This window comes from Armigeres subalbatus, chromosome 3 (genome assembly GCF_024139115.2).
Source record: "Armigeres subalbatus isolate Guangzhou_Male chromosome 3, GZ_Asu_2, whole genome shotgun sequence".
Taxonomy (NCBI): domain Eukaryota; kingdom Metazoa; phylum Arthropoda; class Insecta; order Diptera; family Culicidae; genus Armigeres; species Armigeres subalbatus.
In genome coordinates this window covers 153,427,036-153,447,843 of record NC_085141.1, presented here as the reverse complement: position 1 = coordinate 153,447,843, position 20,808 = coordinate 153,427,036, and the positions used below count along the sequence as shown (strand labels likewise).

The following is a 20,808-nucleotide window of genomic DNA, read 5'->3' as shown; positions in this document are numbered from 1 at the left end:
GAAAATGTGATTCGTGTTGGATTTAACGGAAGAAATACTCGGTGGGAAAAGGAAGTATCCCGAAATTGGACTAGTATCCCTGTTCGAGCCGCAATTGGGATAGTTTGATTGAACCGTATCGACCTAGCTCAAGGTCACACATATCGTCGAGTGTTGGAGAAGCAACCTATGGAGCTGTCGAAGTGAAATTTTGTTCCCCAACAGGTACGGTTAGCCTAATGCTTGTACAGTGAGGATAGCTTTCTATACCGAAGAAGACTTTTCAATTGGTGAGCTGTGCATATTCGTTGTTTCTCGGCCAATCACGACTAGCAAGAACAATGTGTATAGTCAATCAAGCTGAGCTAGGCTAAGCATGTTTGTTTGGCTCTGAGCGCCTTTGCCGGGTTGCTGCTTGAACCGTTTCGGGTTAGGCGCAGTCTTATGCCTCATTGGCTGTCAGGGCGAAATCAATCGCCTTTTGGGCCATAGTCGCTCCTCCAAGGAAGGGCATCGGGTATTGGACACCTTTGTCAGTCTTCTCGCTTCCCACCACCCACCTGATAAAAGCGTCCTGTTCTTGTCTTGCGTTCTCTACTGATGTTTTGCCTAGCGCTCACGAACTCGATGATATTATTGAACGGCTCGGCTTTCACCCGCAACCCGGGTAGTGGTCCACCGAGCGTGCTGCTATACCCCATCACTGCTGGGAAGACTCTGTTGCTGCTAGTTGCAGCCTTCGTCACTTCGCTCTCCGCCCCTCTAGGATTAGACCTCACCAAACCCCCTTTGGCAAAGGGGTTTACCACCATAGCTAACGCATAGTCAAAAGAAGTATTAATTTATGAATCACTCATTATTTTTCGGTCCCCCTTGTGGCTGCCGTCGAATCTGGTACTGAGAGGGTAGACACTTACATGTTCAGAGCCAGATAAGCGTAAGTCAGGAAAGGGTATCTGAGCCTACTCCCACCCAGCAGGCAAAGCTTGGTTGCATGATTAGACAGCGTGCTACAAGGCTCGCCACGGTCAAACAAGGTTTAAGCGTATGGCTGGGTACCAATTAAGAGTTGAGGAGAGATGACAAAATTGACCATTAGGCACATAAGCTCATTGAGATTTTTATAGCAAAGTCATTCATCATTTACCCAGTTTTACACAGTAGATTTAAATGAAATAATGAAATAGGACTCTTTGAATATGGAAAACATATTTTTCATTTATTAACTAAAAATCTAATAACCCTCGAACATCGAATAGCTTCAAAAGAACCTTCAAGTGTTTATAATACAGTGGATTGTTATAAACGTCGTGTCTGAACTTTTCATTTTCCTCGCTTTCGCCAAAAAATCCGTCCATATTGGCATTCTCGTTCTTGTCCAGCAAAACCACTGGAAGAATTCCATACAGACACTGCAGGCCAAAATATCCACGTTTTAGCATATCAATATGGATATCGCGCAGACTTGGAATAGCACGTCGGTATTTAAGAGTTTTCAGCGCATTAGTCAATTGCGAATGATAGTACTGAACTAATTCATCGAACTGTGTGGCCTTCAGTTCTAACGATGCTGAACTCACAATGTAATAGAATAAATCCGTTACTGGAGAACCGTAAAATGATCCTTGGTAATCAATCTAGAAAAATAACACGTGGAACTGTGTGGACAGTCAGGTTCTATTTAAAATTTACCAGTATGACATCCTTTGGGGTTCCAGATTGATGGTAGTTGTACATGTGATTGTTCGTCCATACATCGGCATGACAAAGCGTTATGAAATCGGTGTCTTCAAATTTGAGAGCCGAGCCTATCTTATCAAATTGATTTTCCATGCATTTCTCCTACGAAATTAGCAAACTGAACACATGATACGGCAGAAACATTTTAACAAAGAGGATTTAATGGCACAACTTACCATTTTAGATTTGTATATTTCATCGTCTGGCGAGGAAGAAAGAATTGCCAGAAACACAGGCTTAACCTTTTTAATATATTGTTCCATCAATCCCTTTCCCTTTGGATTAACTAACATGCATTCATACAAATCTGACGTTGGCCCATCCTAGAAAAATGTAATGCCAGTTATTAGCTTTGTACTAATAGATTAACTACATTCAAACCTTCCGATACAGGACAGCTCCAGCTGCATGGAATTTTGCAAGCTTCCCAAGAAAGATTTTAGCGTGCTCCAGATCAGCACCCTGCCGACGATTGGCCACACTGTATCCTTCCGCGCCCAGATCATCCATCACGATGATATCCGTGTCTCCTTCTACGACCTTCCAACAACGAGGGCCGAACTGGGTGGTCTCACCGGCGTCTGCCCAAAGTTGCTCCATTGAAGGAAGCGTTCGCTCGTAGAAGTGCTTCTCGCGGGCAAATACACTGAATTGCTTCATTTCCGGTCTGGTGATGATGGCTTTGATAATGACCCCGAGAGTGATGATGTTACCATCTGTAGAATAAATTTTAAAATTTCTGTGAGTTAGATTCATTTTTGTTTTGTTTTTTTTTTTTTAATTCGCAACTTATCAGATAGGGATTTCATATAAATAATACTTCGAGGTCCGGAATGCAATGATCTTTAAACGTAACTTTCTAAGATGAGTGAAGAACTGGGGTCTTGTCTTCCAAAATCACATAAATGAATGAAAAAAATGTACCAACGTAGCTATAATTAGGATAGTTTCAGTCGAGTCTCCTGCAATTCGAAGGATTACATATAGGCCTCTATTGTCACCTTTAAAAAAATGAATGACCAATCATGGTTGCATTTAGAGGGAGAAACTTCTGCGTAGGAATGCGTAAATTTCGTAAGAATTTCACAGCATATTTCTGGAGAGTTCTCGAAAAATTTCAGCTTAGCTTAGCTTAGCTTAGACTGACTGTACATATCAATGGTTGCTACTCCGTGATTGATCAGAACTGGTGCAAATTGCACTACGATCCAAGTGAATAGTGGTTGGGATTTACCAACTATTCTCGAAGTGCACGTTTCAGCAGCTCGCAAATGTTGATCAATAACGGCGCCGGCCAAGTCCTTACAGTCAGTTGGGAAAGGAAGGGAATATGAGTGTGTGGTAATTGTTGCTACTAGAGACCGAGAATACCTCTGCATCTCCACATTTACCACGGGAAGGAAGTAGTGTTAGTTGGGTGGGGTAATCAGTAACATAGATCGGGATTCACCATGGAAAGTGATGTGACCTATGAAACTTCTACACAGCAGTATTAGCATTTCCTTAATTTGTTCAATTGTTCATTCTTCGCGAGAATAAACAATCAATCGCTCAAAGTGAGCGATTGTTCATTTGAATTTCGGATTAGGCGCCCGCGTTATCATTTCATTAACGTAAGAAAAGTAAAAAAGAAACGGGATTAAAATTGAAAATAATTGATAGTAATCGGAAAGCTAATGTTATTCAGCAACCCTTATTTTATCTCTATTTGACGTTAAGTAAGAATGTAAATTTACGTTCATTTTACATGTCGTTTATTTTGCATTTCTTTCGCGCGCGTGTGTGTGTCACTTGCCTTGACCAGTATACCGTAATCAGGATCTCACTGGTATTAATCCTGATGTGCCGGTTGGCACTCGTGTTGGGCTTGTGCGCTTTGAGCGGCACACGGTCACTTCCCAGTCTACATAAAATCGCACATGGTGCAATACAAGATGCTAAATTGGAGACGATATACATACATGTTGTGTGGAAAAGTACCTCTATCGCCTGCACTTCAGCATCCTAAACGACACCATATACGTTCATGTGCTGACAGGGTTTGATAGGGCCTGCTTATGGACACATGCAGCTTTTTGTAGAGGTTTAACAGAGCCCACTGTCAAACCCCACCACATCCTAGGCAGGCCCCCTAACTCGCAGTGGCCATGGGGAGGGGTCGTCAAGCCCTTGGACATAGTCCCTGCTGCCCTGTGGAGAGTTCTCGAAAAATTTCATGATTTAAAAATAGATTTCGTTGACTTCAAATGTAACAATATGTTTGTTCCAAACGAATTTATATTTGATGCTAAAACAATGTTTGAACTTATGTTTGAATTTAGGTACTCTGAATATTTTTATTTCTTGCCGTATTTTTTCTGCGTGTTAGTACAAAACTATTACAACAAAAATCAATCATAAACTGTTACAAAACAAAATCATTCTAAAAAATTAAAAAGAATCAAATTGAATAATGTTCCACGTTTCATATGTACTGTATCGATTGTTTTAAAAAAATGGAAGGCTTTCGTAGACTCTTGTTAACACCCCCACCCCTTCATCATTCGTAAACAAACATAGACGTACTCCCTTAGCTTCTATGCGGTTCATGGATAATCCCTAAGGCTTATACAACACGACAGACTACGGTGGGCTGGACCACTTGTTCGTATGCCGGAAATAGTTCAAGCAAAGATAATATTTAGTAGACAACCCGGCAGAGGCCGAATGATTCGTGATAGGCCGCGTGCACGGGTTAGGGATAAAAGGCCGAAAGACAAAAAGTCAAAGAGCCAAATGGTCGAAAAGAACAAAAGGTCGATAGGGACAAAGGTCGAATGTGACAGAAGGTCGAAAAGGACTTCTTTCTTCATTCTCTTTTTTTTCTACTACCTTCCTTCTTCTTGTTTGCCTATCTCGTATACGTATGCCTATGATCTGCGTTACTGCTCTGTTCACCACGTTCCACGTATTCTCATCTCCACACATTTCCTGAATGATGTTGTCGGGATTTATGCTACGAGTGCTGACCGTTGAGACCCAACTCCGTTTGCCTTGAATCGTTCACTGCCAAAAATATCTATATAAGATATATGTGTCGCCGTTATAGATTTTTGCAATAGCGTCACCCTAATATAATCGATATAGAACCACACATAAATTAAATAATTGCTAATTCGAGACCACACATAAAGTTTATTTGGACATATATTTAATTAGTAGTTCGCGTGGAGAATGGTTATGTGTGCGCTGATATACATCATAAGTTAAATCTATGGATTTTTGCCAATAAATATGTGTGGATTTTTAGTAGTGTGGAAGTCGAATATCACGTGCTCCGGTGTTTCTTCACAGTTTGGACATGCCGGACAAAGTGTAGACTCTGCGTGTCCGAATCTATGCAAATACTTCCTGAAGCATCCATGGCCTGACAGGAACTGTGTCAGGAAGAAGTTGACTTCTCCGTGTTTTCTGTGCTCCCACGACTGCAGGTTCGGAATGAGCCGACAGGTCCACCTTCCTTTCGAACTAATGCACAATTCTGCTGCTACTTTCGCATCGAATCGACTCTCGCAATATTGCGTCCTCCCGTCGTTCCACGTAGTCCATAGCAGGCACAATCATCCTCCAATAAAATTTTGATGGGAGTCATGCCTACTATGACGCAGACCGCATCCATCGATATGGCCCGGTACGCACTTGCCACCCGCATAGCCATTAACCTGTATGTACTGTTTAGCCTCTTTCTGCTACTAATCGTAGAGCTATTCGCCATTACTCTGGTCAATGCTGTGGTGGCTTTTGCTGCCTTGTCGCAGACGTAATCGACGTGGCTGTTGAAGTTGAGCTGGTCATCGATCATCACCCCCAGATGCTTACTTCTCGCTTCGACTCGATGGTGACCTCCCCGACCGTGATTGTAGTCTGCTGAACTGCTTTCCGGTTGCTGATTATCATCACTTCGGTTTTATGGTGGGCCAATGCCAGTTCCACTATTCCTATGGCCGCCATAGCACTTACTTCCATCTCATCTACTGTTTCTCCAATTACCAAAAGTACCACGTCGCCCGCAAACCCAACTGTCTTCACGCCTCTTGGTAGTCTAAGCTGCAATGTATATCGTCGTATATCGCATTCCACAACGTCGGTCCCAGGATAGAACCTTGTGGAACACCAGCTGTCATTCGTACTCTCTTTAGTCCCTCATGTGTTTCGTAAACTAGTGTCCGATTCTCGAAATAGCTCTTTAGAATTCTGCAAAGGTATCCCGGAACCGTCATCCTGTGTAAAGAGTTAGCTATTGCTTCCCAACTCGCACTGTTGAACGCATTTTTAACGTCTAAGGTAACCACAGCGCAGTAGCAATTACTTCTTCTCTTTTGCTTCTTGGCTGCTTCAGTTGCTTCTACGACTTCCCGGATAGCGTCAACTGTGGATCTGCTTTTCCGGAAACTAATCTGCCTGCTCGATAATCCGTTATCGCCTTCTGTATAGAGGATGAGGATGACCTTCCCAGGAGTTTTCCGACCGTGTCTAGCAGACAAATAGGTCTGTAGGACGATGGGTGCCTTACCAGGCTTCGGCAGCAATTCTAGTTTTTGCCGCTTCCAGCAATCGGGAAAGTTTCCTTCATCGATGCACTTCTGCAGCGTGCTACAGAACATATCCGGGTTCACCTAGATCGCTGCTTTCAAGACCAGGTTGGGGATACCATCTAGTCCAGGAGCTTTGTTTGCTTTTAGGCTTTTCGCAGCAGTGATGAGTTCCTGATTCGTAAGCAGGGCTTCATCCGTACTGGTGTTATTCTCGCCATACGGTGTGGGTGGCAAGACCGTTGACTCGTGGTGTGGAAACAGACCTTCGATAATTGTCCTAAGCTTTTCTGGGCACCTCTCTGGCGGTATCGATGGACCTCTAATCTTTGCCATAGCGACCTTGTATGCATCCTCCCATGGGTTAGCATCTGCGTTACCATAGAGCTCTTGCATGCAAGCTGCCTTGCTGAGCCTAATTTTCTTTTTGAAAGCAGCTCTTGCTGCGCTGAACACAGGTCTACGCTCTTCTCTTTCGACATTGTTGCGGACTCTCTGCATTCTTCTCCTTGCTCGAAGACAGTTTCAACGGAGTTCGGCGATCGTTCCATTCCACCAGTAGACTGGATGGCGGACATGTCGTGGCTGTACTTTTCTCGGCATGGTTGCATCGCAGGCTCGAGTCAATGCTGCAACCAGCTCGTCTGGACTCAGGTTTATCAGATTGCGCTCAAATCTAATTGTCTCTGCTAGCACCACCTTGTTAAAGGTCTCTGTCTTCCACCTAAGCTGTTTGGTACCACACTCACGTGCTTGCATCGCTACTTTCTCTCCGAATCAGTATCGGACCGCCTGATGATCGCTATGTGATAGCCTTCGCAGACTCTCCAGTTTATGTTCCTCGTAATGTAGGACTGCAAAAGGTAACATCAATGATGGACTCTCTGCCTTCTCTCTGGTAGGTACTCCTTCGTTAACCAGATCTACGTATAGCCTAGCACGTGCTTCCAGCAGACTTCAACCTCCTTGGTTAGTGAGACGGCAGCCCCACTCTAATGCCCAGGCATTAAAGTCACCAGCGATGACGACTGGCGTCCTGTCGGTAAGCTCCGCTACTAACGTGTCCAGCATCTGATTTAGCTGATCAGTTGTCCAATGTGGGGGTGCGTAGCAGCTACATATATAGACACCGTTAGCTTTAGCAATCACGAAGCCTTCAGCTGGACGGTACACGATGTCTTGCGTTTGAGTATACCATCTCTTTGTTTTTGGAGCCTCCTGGTCTTTCGTCTCCGGGCGAGAACCTATGCCTCTTAGGCACGGATGCCGGTGTGTTTTGGAATTGCTTTGAGCATTATTCCATGAATGGTGTTTGGCATTGAAGTCACCAATTATGAAAAAAATGGATTTGTTGCGAGTTAGAATTTAAAGATTACTCGCTTAACTTTTCAAAAGGACCTAAGTAACATTTTTTCATGAATTAATTTGAATACTGCAATCAATAGCTTTCATATTGTTCTGCTGATTGCGCTATTCAAATTAATTTATGAAAAAAATGTTACTTAGGTCCTTTTGAAAAGTTAAGCGAGATTAGCTCTCAAAAAATTCTCGGCTCTGTCCCAGTGTGGGGATGTAATGCCAATAAGAAGAAGAAGAAGAAGAAGAAGAAGCTTGAATAAATATCAGGCGTTGCTATTAACAAGAACTGATCAATATTTTGAGTAATTATCGATAGCAAAAGATGATATTTTTTTTTATATTTCGGTGCAAATTGTTATTTTCGCTTGTTCTTTTAACCCTTTTTTCAAACAAATTTATATCATGTTTTGTCAATTTGTCAATTTAATCTCACTGAACATATTTCATCTCATCGCGACGCAAACAAATAAAGCACCAATTTCGTCACTTCTTTTCGCTAACATGCGTGCTTACTGCGGAAAAAAATCACAAAAATGAGAAACAAATCAAACTGCTTTTCATTGCATTGTTTTTTATGGTATGTATATCGGAGCTATGAGATGAAGTCCAGGAGCAGTAACCCTAATAATCCGTACAAGTACAACCAAGATCATTTAGAACTCTAGCAGACTGTCGATGAACTCACATATATATCATGCTGACTAGACAAATATTAAACGTAATGACAAAGCTTTTACTGATAGCCTAAGGCTTCTTCAATGACTAGAGATGGTTTTTTACGGGATGGAGCAAAAAAACTCGTTAGTGACTTTTAAAAAATCTAGCATGAAGTTTCGAAAGGTCGTGACTCGTGAGTACTCGTTTAGCGACATTTTTACTTCAGCACTTTTTGTAAGGTAAGTATGATTTTTTAATAGTTTAAACAGGATATAATTCGAAACTTACAGCTAGATATTATCTGCGGAAAATTTGTCGGGAATTTTACATATTTTTTAGCATAGTCATGTGTGTAATTTCATGAAGATATAAAACGAAAAAAACTGTAAAACATAATAGTGGCTTCAAATTCTAATTTGCCCCGTAACACATAAACTAGAGCACTGGCGAACATTTTTGTTGAAACATATTTTGAATGGCTAATACAGTGATTTATGAATGTCAAATTACCATCTCCAGCACATGATTGTCTAAAAATCGTAATTGTTGTCATGTCATCATTGATGACTTGCTGTACCTATAACCGGTAAATTCGCATTTAGTGGTGTCATAGCCACAGTGAAAGCTGCAGAGGTGAGCAACCCAAGGGTTGAACGCCTCACAAATATTGACAATAATAAGCTGCTAAACATAGCCACGTTTGAGCTATTTATAAAAAAAGCATAATAAGAAGTCGATTTTTTCAAATTTCGTGCATTAGGAATGTCATGTAATGCAAGACAGCTGAATTTTTATAACATTATACTGAAATGATCATAGGGGAAGTGCACCGGTTTTGGCCACCTTAGTGCCTAATTTATCCAATTCTGAAAAATACATATTTTTCCAAAATAATCGGTTAGTTAAAAGCAGCGTAGAAGCGTGAATGATATATCTCTTTTTGGAACTAATAAAATCCTCGTGAATTGCTTCATTTTTGGAGTTATTCACAAAATTGGCCAAATTAGGAACATGGCCAAAACCGGTACAGTTCCTCTATTACGCAAATCTGTAAGGTCTATGAAAAGTGGATCAAAAGAACTAACGACTTTGGGAGGAGAAGATTCATTTGAAGTTTCTTCGCAAAATCTAAATTCAGTCACTAAGGGATTCACCATTGGTAAGAAAATAAGTAAGTAGGAAAAAAACCTCCAAATAAAAAAAATTGTGTGATACAAAGCATAGGCTCACAGAATATATCCTGTGACAAGAATTTTTGAAGAGTTTCTTTATGTCTGTATTTTTTTTTTGACTATATTCATCTGACTGTTGTTTGCATGAATTGAAACTTAAATCTACATACTAAAAAAATATTAAAATCACATGTGATGTAATCCTGACTTAACGTAAATGTTCTGTGATTTATTTTAGAAAATGCTGTGACTTTTTATACTTTCAGATGTATATTTCGAATTTAAGTTAGAACTCATCATGAACTGCCTTTAACATAACTTCATATCCTAGAAAACGTAAATTTACATGATTTCTTATGCTGATTTCAGTTTCAGTATAGCCTTGAATGTTGCTGATGGATGCTTCAGTCATTTTTGGTAGCAGTGCGATGCGGTTGTATTTTTATTGAGTGCAAAAGAAAGTGTTGCTTTTCTGTACTTAGGTAGTGAAATTAAATAGTTAGCTACGGTGTTTCGGTTTTCTTGGTGTTAATTTCGTAAATAAAATTGTGCACAATAATTATTCGACTATTTCATCAAAGCTGTTCCAGTTTCTTAGGCGCAAACAATCAAGTTGAGCGTAAAGTACTATTGCCGCCTTGGAAGCAAATGTTTGGCAGTTTCAAAACTGTTTTTGCATGTATAGTAGACCTCTTCATGTTTTTAAAAAGTATCAAAAATTCAACAGGTCAGCCCAGAATCACAATTCTTATGCTAAAATAAGTCTCTTGTCAAATTTTCAACTAATTCGGATAAAATTTCGTGGTGGCTCAAGTCAATTTAGTGTTTTTGAGCTTTTTTCAATTTTGGAAAAAAATCCAACAAAAGATATAAACGTCGAAAACTATCGCAACAACCTCTATACGGACGCTTTTGGTGTGCTCTATAAGTCTTGTGAACATTGCGATTCGTTCCGTTCACGTTTTGTCCATGTTAAAGTGATTTTCAAGCTTCTAAGTGCATAAAAATACTGTTTTCCCCAAACATCGTTGTTCTACAAAATTCTTTAATTGATGATAAATGATTGCTAATTTATCGTATTATTATTCCTCTTTTTTTCCTGGAAATTTGAGTTATATAATTGCTTATGTGTGATTTACCGTTAAATTCTTAAAAATCAGAAGCTGAACATTTGTCATAAATTTGCACGCTGAGATTTCTTCAAACAAGTTGTTCAAACAAAGAAGCTTCGATTTCACTTGTTACTACGATGCACTCGATGTTAAAAGCATGCAGACATATGGTGAAATTAACAAAATTTGGAAGTCGTTTGTTGTAAGCATCTAATATCATATGATTTGATTTATGTTTTGTTCGAACAACTTGTTTGAAGAAAACCTAACGTGCAAATTTACGACAAATGTTCAGCTTCTGATTTTTAAGAATTTAACGGTAAATCGCACATTGGCAATTATATTACTCGAATTTCCAGGGAAAAAAGAGGAATAATAATATAATAAATTAGCAATCATTTGTCATCAATTCAAGAATTTTGTAGTACAACGACGTTTGGGGGGACCAGTATTTTTATGCACTTAAAAGCTTGAAAATCACTTTAACATGGACAAAACGTGAACGGAACGAATCGCAATGTTCACAAGACTTGTAGAGCACACCAAAAGCTTCCGTATAGAGGTTGTTGCGATAGTTTTCGACATTTATATCTTTTGTTAGATTTTTTCCAGAATTGAAAATAGCCCAAAAACACTAAATTCACTTGAGCCACCTCGAAATTTTATCCGAATTAGCTGAAAATTTGACAGGAGACTTATTTTAGCATAAGAATTGTGATTCTGAGCTGACCGGTTGAATTTTTGATACTTTTTGAAAACATGAAGAGGTCTAATGTATAGTGAGCAAGTATGCTTGAAAACACTTTATGAAATTCAGACAACGTTTTGTCACTCGTGGAATTTTGGTCAAGAGGGTGAGTGTTTTTTATTTTTGAAAACAATGAGTTCTTTGCTGTGCAGTGCGTGCACAGATAAAAATATGTTGTGATTTTAAGTGTATTTTCATGCACATATTTGGAGCATGCAAATAAACGTAACATTCAATCGATCTCACTATTCGTTTAAATCGAAACGATGCTTGCTTGAAAAATTCAATCAAATTTAATTGAATATCGAATGTTAATTCGATTGATGGGGTAACCTGCAGTTTTACACGTCGTTGAATTTTCAAAATTATTTGCTGTGTGTATTACGAAAGTTCTTATTGCTTTTTATGGATAACTGATTTTTCAGCAATTTTTTTAACTTGGAATAATTTTGGTCAATTGTATTTATAAATAATATCAACAGCGAGGTGATTCCGGTGCCTAGCTGGAATATTTATTCGGAACCGTTACTTCGAAAGTTACTCTACAAGCTCAGCAAAATAAGGTATGTACGATCATTTACAAAATGATAATAATGAAATACACGTCATGAAGTGAAAGTAAGCTGTGCTTGCTTTTACGTCATGGCGTGTATTTTTTTTGGATCGTAATGGCATGTAAATTTAAAGGCAGACTTAATTTTGCGACAAATGAGCCGCTCCATTTATGTGCATATTATAAGCCATAAATTTACACGATATTTTTTAAGTGTGTATATGCACAACGATATTTTCAATATGAACACAACACAATAAGCAGACATATCAAATGGAGCTCTGGGTATATCCCTTGCAAATTTAAATCCAGAACTTTGTTTCAGGAATGATTGATGGAATGCAATTCGATTATTACAAACATAACGTGTTGTTGACTACCCAGGAAAACCAAAAGGTATATATTATCATGTCATCTAATGGTATATTTAGCTCCTCCATCGTTCAATGATCGAACAACGGTGTATTTTGTTCACATCTAACAATCAGCAGAACCCGAAATTTCATTCACGAATCAAGAATACTTAAGTCGTCCAAATATATTATAAAATATATTATAAAATATTACAATAATATTCCACAATTTTACGAAGTTACGTGCAAACATTTTCCATTCCAAATGTAAGCTATATTTTAATATTATTTTTTGATGAAGGATATTTCGAGATTTAAGAATATTTGTTAGACGATCAAAATTTGTAAATAAATATAAAGCGCATTATTAACGTTATGAAAACCGTTGAAAATATTGATTTATGGGCGTTGAAACGCCACGGTTAGAAATATGAGTCATAAATGAATGAGAACAGTCTTGCTATGAATAAAAAAAATTACCATCACAAACAGCATCCACATTGGCGCGATACAGCGACGATGTATAATTTTCTCCAGCACCGCCGGTAGGAGTAACGCTATTAATCCTCACTTCGAACTTGCCCGGTTCCAGGCGATGCTGACTGACGTAAATCTCCTCGAAAAACGTCTCATTCAGCCACGCGGGGATTATTGTTGGTGGCATCATTTCGCAAGATGAGCTTTTTCGGACACAAACACATTTAATTAGAAACAACCTGCCGTGTCCACTGTGCAAGATCAACTGTTGATGTAGCTGAGAGATACGGCGTTATTCGTTTGGAAGCATACTCAAAGTTTTATCTTGCTTCCCGTTCGTCACTCGAATTCTTTACCGGTAGTAGCTGCTCGCGAATAGATTGATTGTGGCGCACTTCAATGGGATGATGTAGACAATAATCGGGGCCAATATGATGTAGATATAGAAACGATGACGCAACTAAGCACACTATAGTGCGCACATTTTGTTCCCAAGCATCATATTTGTTGTTTGTATTTATTATAAGCTAGGCCGCTGCAAATATTTTTAGAATTTTTTCCTAGTGATTAATTTGACTTTATTATGTTTTATTTATTTATTTTATTTATTGGAAGATGTGGAAAATAAAAAAATAAATAACAGACTGATTAATCTTAAACATATATAGATTTTAACTGCAGATGCACAGTTGAATCTTTCCATTTTAGCGTGTTCCCCATTCTTGCCTTTGTAATACAACATCATCTATCACTCCAAAAAAGGCAATAATTTCACCCGAATTTAAAACATCGTATCTGTATACGCTAAACGTGGGAACTGATTAGTTATGAGTTTGTTGTTTCCGTTCCTTCAGATTACAAAAGGCCGTCCGTCGCGAAAATTGGAATTTTGAATAGCTCAGCGTCAAAATAGGGAAATCAAGTATAAGCAAATTATATAAGTTTGTACAAACCTAGGGAGAGATAATGCTTAGAAGGTATCCAGCTTTCCACGTTCACCATAATGGCGGCTGCCACGGCATACAAAAGAAAACAAATTGTACAACGTCGTATATCGCATTCCACAACGTCGGTCCCAGGATAGAACCTTGTGGAACACCAGCTGTCATTCGTACTCTCTTCAGTCCCTCATGTGTTTCGTAAACTAGTGTCCGATTCTCGAAATAGCTCTTTAGAATTCTGCAAAGGTATCCAGGAACCCTCATCCTGTGTAGAGAGTTAGCTGTTGCTTCCCAACTCGCACTGTTGAACGCATTTTTCACGTCTAAGGTAACCACAGCGCAGTAGCGATTACCTCTCCTCTTTTGCTTCTTGGCTGCTTCAGATGCCTCTACGACTTCCCGGATAACGTCAACTGTGGATCTGCTCTTCCGGAACCCAAACTGCCTGCTCGATAATCCGTTATCGCCTTCTGTGTAGAGGATGAGGATGACCTTCCCCAGGAGTTTCCCGACCGTGTCTAGCAGACAAATAGGTCTGTAGGACGATGGGTCCTCGGGTGGCTTACCCGGCTTCGGCAGCAATACTAGTTTTTGCCGCTTCCAGCAATCGGGAAAGTTTCCTTCATCGATGCACTTCTGCAGCGTGCTACAGAACATATCCGGGTTCACCTAGATCGCTGCTTTCAAGACCAGGTTGGGGATACCATCTAGTCCAGGAGCTTTGTTTGCTTTTAGGCTTTTCGCAGCAGTGATGAGTTCCTGATTCGTAAGCAGGGCTTCATCCGTACTGGTGTTATTCTCGCCATACGGTGTGGGTGGCAAGACCGTTGACTCGTGGTGTGGAAACAGACCTTCGATAATTGTCCTAAGCTTTTCTGGGCACCTCTCTGGCGGTATCGATGGACCTCTAATCTTTGCCATAGCGACCTTGTATGCATCCTCCCATGGGTTAGCATCTGCGTTACCATAGAGCTCTTGCATGCAAGCTGCCTTGCTGAGCCTAATTTTCTTTTTGAAAGCAGCTCTTGCTGCGCTGAACACAGGTCTACGCTCTTCTCTTTCGACATTGTTGCGGACTCTCTGCATTCTTCTCCTTGCTCGAAGACAGTTTCAACGGAGTTCGGCGATCGTTCCATTCCACCAGTAGACTGGATGGCGGACATGTCGTGGCTGTACTTTTCTCGGCATGGTTGCATCGCAGGCTCGAGTCAATGCTGCAACCAGCTCGTCTGGACTCAGGTTTATCAGATTGCGCTCAAATCTAATTGTCTCTGCTAGCACCACCTTGTTAAAGGTCTCTGTCTTCCACCTAAGCTGTTTGGTACCACACTCACGTGCTTGCATCGCTACTTTCTCTCCGAATCAGTATCGGACCGCCTGATGATCGCTATGTGATAGCCTTCGCAGACTCTCCAGTTTATGTTCCTCGTAATGTAGGACTGCAAAAGGTAACATCAATGATGGACTCTCTGCCTTCTCTCTGGTAGGTACTCCTTCGTTAACCAGATCTACGTATAGCCTAGCACGTGCTTCCAGCAGACTTCAACCTCCTTGGTTAGTGAGACGGCAGCCCCACTCTAATGCCCAGGCATTAAAGTCACCAGCGATGACGACTGGCGTCCTGTCGGTAAGCTCCGCTACTAACGTGTCCAGCATCTGATTTAGCTGATCAGTTGTCCAATGTGGGGGTGCGTAGCAGCTACATATATAGACACCGTTAGCTTTAGCAATCACGAAGCCTTCAGCTGGACGGTACACGATGTCTTGCGTTTGAGTATACCATCTCTTTGTTTTTGGAGCCTCCTGGTCTTTCGTCTCCGGGCGAGAACCTATGCCTCTTAGGCACGGATGCCGGTGTGTTTTGGAATTGCTTTGAGCATTATTCCATGAATGGTGTTTGGCATTGAAGTCACCAATTATGAAAAAAATGGATTTGTTGCGAGTTAGAATTTAAAGATTACTCGCTTAACTTTTCAAAAGGACCTAAGTAACATTTTTTCATGAATTAATTTGAATACTGCAATCAATAGCTTTCATATTGTTCTGCTGATTGCGCTATTCAAATTAATTTATGAAAAAAATGTTACTTAGGTCCTTTTGAAAAGTTAAGCGAGATTAGCTCTCAAAAAATTCTCGGCTCTGTCCCAGTGTGGGGATGTAATGCCAATAAGAAGAAGAAGAAGAAGAAGAAGAAGCTTGAATAAATATCAGGCGTTGCTATTAACAAGAACTGATCAATATTTTGAGTAATTATCGATAGCAAAAGATGATATTTTTTTTTATATTTCGGTGCAAATTGTTATTTTCGCTTGTTCTTTTAACCCTTTTTTCAAACAAATTTATATCATGTTTTGTCAATTTGTCAATTTAATCTCACTGAACATATTTCATCTCATCGCGACGCAAACAAATAAAGCACCAATTTCGTCACTTCTTTTCGCTAACATGCGTGCTTACTGCGGAAAAAAATCACAAAAATGAGAAACAAATCAAACTGCTTTTCATTGCATTGTTTTTTATGGTATGTATATCGGAGCTATGAGATGAAGTCCAGGAGCAGTAACCCTAATAATCCGTACAAGTACAACCAAGATCATTTAGAACTCTAGCAGACTGTCGATGAACTCACATATATATCATGCTGACTAGACAAATATTAAACGTAATGACAAAGCTTTTACTGATAGCCTAAGGCTTCTTCAATGACTAGAGATGGTTTTTTACGGGATGGAGCAAAAAAACTCGTTAGTGACTTTAAAAAAATCTAGCATGAAGTTTCGAAAGGTCGTGACTCGTGAGTACTCGTTTAGCGACATTTTTACTTCAGCACGCTTACAAAAAGTAAGTATGATTTTTTAATAGTTTAAACAGGATATAATTCGAAACTTACAGCTAGATATTATTTGCGGAAAATTTGTCGGGAATTTTACATATTTTTTAGCATAGTAATGTGTGTAATTTCATGAAGATATAAAACAAAAAAAACTGTAAAACATAATAGTGGCTTCAAATTCTAATTTGCCCCGTAACACATAGACTAGAGCACTGGCGAACATTTTTGTTGAAACATATTTTGAATGGCTAATACAGTGATTTATGAATGTCAAATTACCATCTCCAGCACATGATTGTCTAAAAATCGTAATTGTTGTCATGTCATCATTGATGACTTGCTGTACCTATAACCGGTAAATTCGCATTTAGTGGTGTCATAGCCACAGTGAAAGCTGCAGAGGTGAGCAACCCAAGGGTTGAACGCCTCACAAATATTGACAATAATAAGCTGCTAAACATAGCCACGTTTGAGCTATTTATAAAAAAACATAATAAGAAGTCGATTTTTTCAAATTTCGTGCATTAGGAATGTCATGTAATGCAAGACAGCTGAATTTTTATAACATTATACTGAAATGATCATAGGGGAAGTGCACCGGTTTTGGCCACCTTAGTGCCTAATTTATCCAATTCTGAAAAATACATATTTTTCCAAAATAATCGGTTAGTTAAAAGCAGCGTAGAAGCGTGAATGATATATCTCTTTTTGGAACTAATAAAATCCTCGTGAATTGCTTCATTTTTGGAGTTATTCACAAAATTGGCCAAATTAGGAACATGGCCAAAACCGGTACAGTTCCTCTATTGCGCAAATCTGTAAGGTCTATGAAAAGTGGATCAAAAGAACTAACGACTTTGGGAGGAGAAGATTCATTTGAAGTTTCTTCGCAAAATCTAAATTCAGTCACTAAGGGATTCACCATTGGTAAGAAAATAAGTAAGTAGGAAAAAAACCTCCAAATAAAAAAAATTGTGTGATACAAAGCATAGGCTCACAGAATATATCCTGTGACAAGAATTTTTGAAGAGTTTCTTTATGTCTGTATTTTTTTTTTGACTATATTCATCTGACTGTTGTTTGCATGAATTGAAACTTAAATCTACATACTAAAAAAATATTAAAATCACATGTGATGTAATCCTGACTTAACGTAAATGTTCTGTGATTTAATTTAGAAAATGCTGTGACTTTTTATACTTTCAGATGTATATTTCGAATTTAAGTTAGAACTCATCATGAACTGCCTTTAACATAACTTCATATCCTAGAAAACGTAAATTTACATGATTTCTTATGCTGATTTCAGTTTCAGTATAGCCTTGAATGTTGCTGATGGATGCTTCAGTCATTTTTGGTAGCAGTGCGATGCGGTTGTATTTTTATTGAGTGCAAAAGAAAGTGTTGCTTTTCTGTACTTAGGTAGTGAAATTAAATAGTTAGCTACGGTGTTTCGGTTTTCTTGGTGTTAATTTCGTAAATAAAATTGTGCACAATAATTATTCGACTATTTCATCAAAGCTGTTCCAGTTTCTTAGGCGCAAACAATCAAGTTGAGCGTAAAGTACTATTGCCGCCTTGGAAGCAAATGTTTGGCAGTTTCAAAACTGTTTTTGCATGTATAGTAGACCTCTTCATGTTTTTAAAAAGTATCAAAAATTCAACAGGTCAGCCCAGAATCACAATTCTTATGCTAAAATAAGTCTCTTGTCAAATTTTCAGCTAATTCGGATAAAATTTCGTGGTGGCTCAAGTCGATTTAGTGTTTTTGGGCTATTTTCAATTTTGGAAAAAATCTAACAAGGGATATAAACGTCGAAAACTATCGCAACAACCTCTATACGGACGCTTTTGGTGTGCTCTACAAGTCTTGTGAACATTGCTATTCGTTCCGTTCATGTTTTGTCCATGTTAAAGTGATTTTCAAGCTTTTAAGTGCATAAAAGTACTGTTTCCCCCAAACATCGTTGCTCTACAAAATTCTTGAATTGATGACAAATGATTGCTAATTTATTATACTATTACTCCTCTTTTTTCCCTGGATATTTGAGTTATATGATTGCTTATGTGTGATTTACCGTTAAATTCTTAAAAATCAGAAGCTGAACATTTGTCATAAATTTGCACGCTGAGATTTCTTCAAACAAGTTGTTCAAACAAAGAAGCTTCGATTTCACTTGTTACTACGATGCACTCGATGTTAAAAGCATGCAGACATATGGTGAAATTAACAAAATTTGGAAGTCGTTTGTTGTAAGCATCAAATATCATATGATTTGATTTATGTTTTGTTCGAACAACTTGTTTGAAGAAAACCTAACGTGCAAATTTACGACAAATGTTCAGCTTCTGATTTTTAAGAATTTAACGGTAAATCGCACATTGGCAATTATATTACTCGAATTTCCAGGGAAAAAAGAGGAATAATAATATAATAAATTAGCAATCATTTGTCATCAATTCAAGAATTTTGTAGAATAACGACGTTTGGGGGGACCAGTATTTTTATGCACTTAAAAGCTTGAAAATCACTTTAACATGGACAAAACGTAAACGGAACGAATAGCAATGTTCACAAGACTTGTAGAGCACACCAAAAGCTTCCGTATAGAGGTTGTTGCGATAGTTTTCGACATTTATATCTCTTGTTAGATTTTTTCCAGAATTAAAAATAGCCCAAAAACACTAAATTAACTTGAGCCACCTCGAAATTTTATCCGAATTAGCTGAAAATTTGACAGGAGACTTATTTTAGCATAAGAATTGTGATTCTGAGCTGACCGGTTGAATTTTGATACTTTTGAAAACATGAAGAGGTCTAATGTATAGTGAGCAAGTATGCTTGAAAACACTTTATGAAATTCAGACAACGTTTTGTCACTCGTGGAATTTTGGTCAAGAGGGTGAGTGTTTTTTATTTTTGAAAACAATGAGTTCTTTGCTGTGCAGTGCGTGCACAGATAAAAATATGTTGTGATTTTAAGTGTATTTTCATGCACATATTTGGAGCATGCAAATAAACGTAACATTCAATCGATCTCACTATTCGTTTAAATCGAAACGATGCTTGCTTGAAAATTCAATCAAATTTAATTGAATATCGAATGTTAATTCGATTGATGGGGTAACCTGCAGTTTTACACGTCGTTGAATTTTCAAAATTATTTGCTGTGTGTATTACGAAAGTTCTTATTGCTTTTTATGGATAACTGATTTTTCAGCAATTTTTTTAACTTGGAATAATTTTGGTCAATTGTATTTATAAATAATATCAACAGCGAGGTGATTCCGGTGCCTAGCTGGAATATTTATTCGGAACCGTTACTTCGAAAGTTACTCTACAAGCTCAGCAAAATAAGGTATGTACGATCATTTACAAAATGATAATAATGAAATACACGTCATGAAGTGAAAGTAAGCTGTGCTTGCTTTTACGTCATGGCGTGTATTTTTTTTGGATCGTAATGGCATGTAAATTTAAAGGCAGACTTAATTTTGCGACAAATGAGCCGCTCCATTTATGTGCATATTATAAGCCATAAATTTACACGATATTTTTTAAGTGTGTATATGCACAACGATATTTTCAATATGAACACAACACAATAAGCAGACATATCAAATGGAGCTCTGGGTATATCCCTTGCAAATTTAAATCCAGAACTTTGTTTCAGGAATGATTGATGGAATGCAATTCGATTATTACAAACATAACGTGTTGTTGACTACCCAGGAAAACCAAAAGGTATATATTATCATGTCATCTAATGGTATATTTAGCTCCTCCATCGTTCAATGATCGAACAACGGTGTATTTTGTTCACATCTAACAATCAGCAGAACCCGAAATTTCATTCACGAATCAAGAATACTTAAGTCGTCCAAATATATTATAAAATATATTATAAAATATTACAATAATATTCCACAATTTTACGAAGTTACGTGCAAACATTTTCCATTCCAAATGTAAGCTATATTTTAATATTATTTTTTGATGAAGGATATTTCGAGATTTAAGAATATTTGTTAGACGATCAAAATTTGTAAATAAATATAAAGCGCATTATTAACGTTATGAAAACCGTTGAAAATATTGATTTATGGGCGTTGAAACGCCACGGTTAGAAATATGAGTCATAAATGAATGAGAACAGTCTTGCTATGAATAAAAAAAATTACCATCACAAACAGCATCCACATTGGCGCGATACAGCGACGATGTATAATTTTCTCCAGCACCGCCGGTAGGAGTAACGCTATTAATCCTCACTTCGAACTTGCCCGGTTCCAGGCGATGCTGACTGACGTAA

At 38.5% G+C, this 20,808-nt stretch overlaps 2 protein-coding genes across 2 annotated transcripts in view; one reads left to right on the top strand and one right to left on the bottom strand.

Annotated features, from left to right (window-relative positions):
• Nucleotides 1-1,185: 1,185 nt before the first annotated feature.
• LOC134228181 (uncharacterized) lies at nt 1,186-13,088 on the bottom strand. The gene is made up of 5 exons (XM_062709983.1): nt 12,725-13,088; nt 2,101-2,435; nt 1,896-2,042; nt 1,672-1,821; nt 1,186-1,616 (listed from the first exon to the last, which is right to left on the bottom strand). Exons 1-5 carry the CDS (start codon nt 12,909-12,911, stop codon nt 1,206-1,208), a joined length of 1,230 nt encoding a protein of 409 aa, XP_062565967.1. The 5' UTR covers nt 12,912-13,088; the 3' UTR covers nt 1,186-1,205.
• Nucleotides 13,089-19,334: 6,246 nt separating this feature from the next.
• Nucleotides 19,335-20,808, top strand: part of LOC134227859 (uncharacterized) — a 185,920-nt gene continuing 184,446 nt past the window's right edge. The window contains exon 1 of the mRNA XM_062709545.1: nt 19,335-19,398. The gene's annotated coding sequence lies outside the window, so the exon portion shown is untranslated. The remainder of the gene's footprint in view (nt 19,399-20,808) is intronic.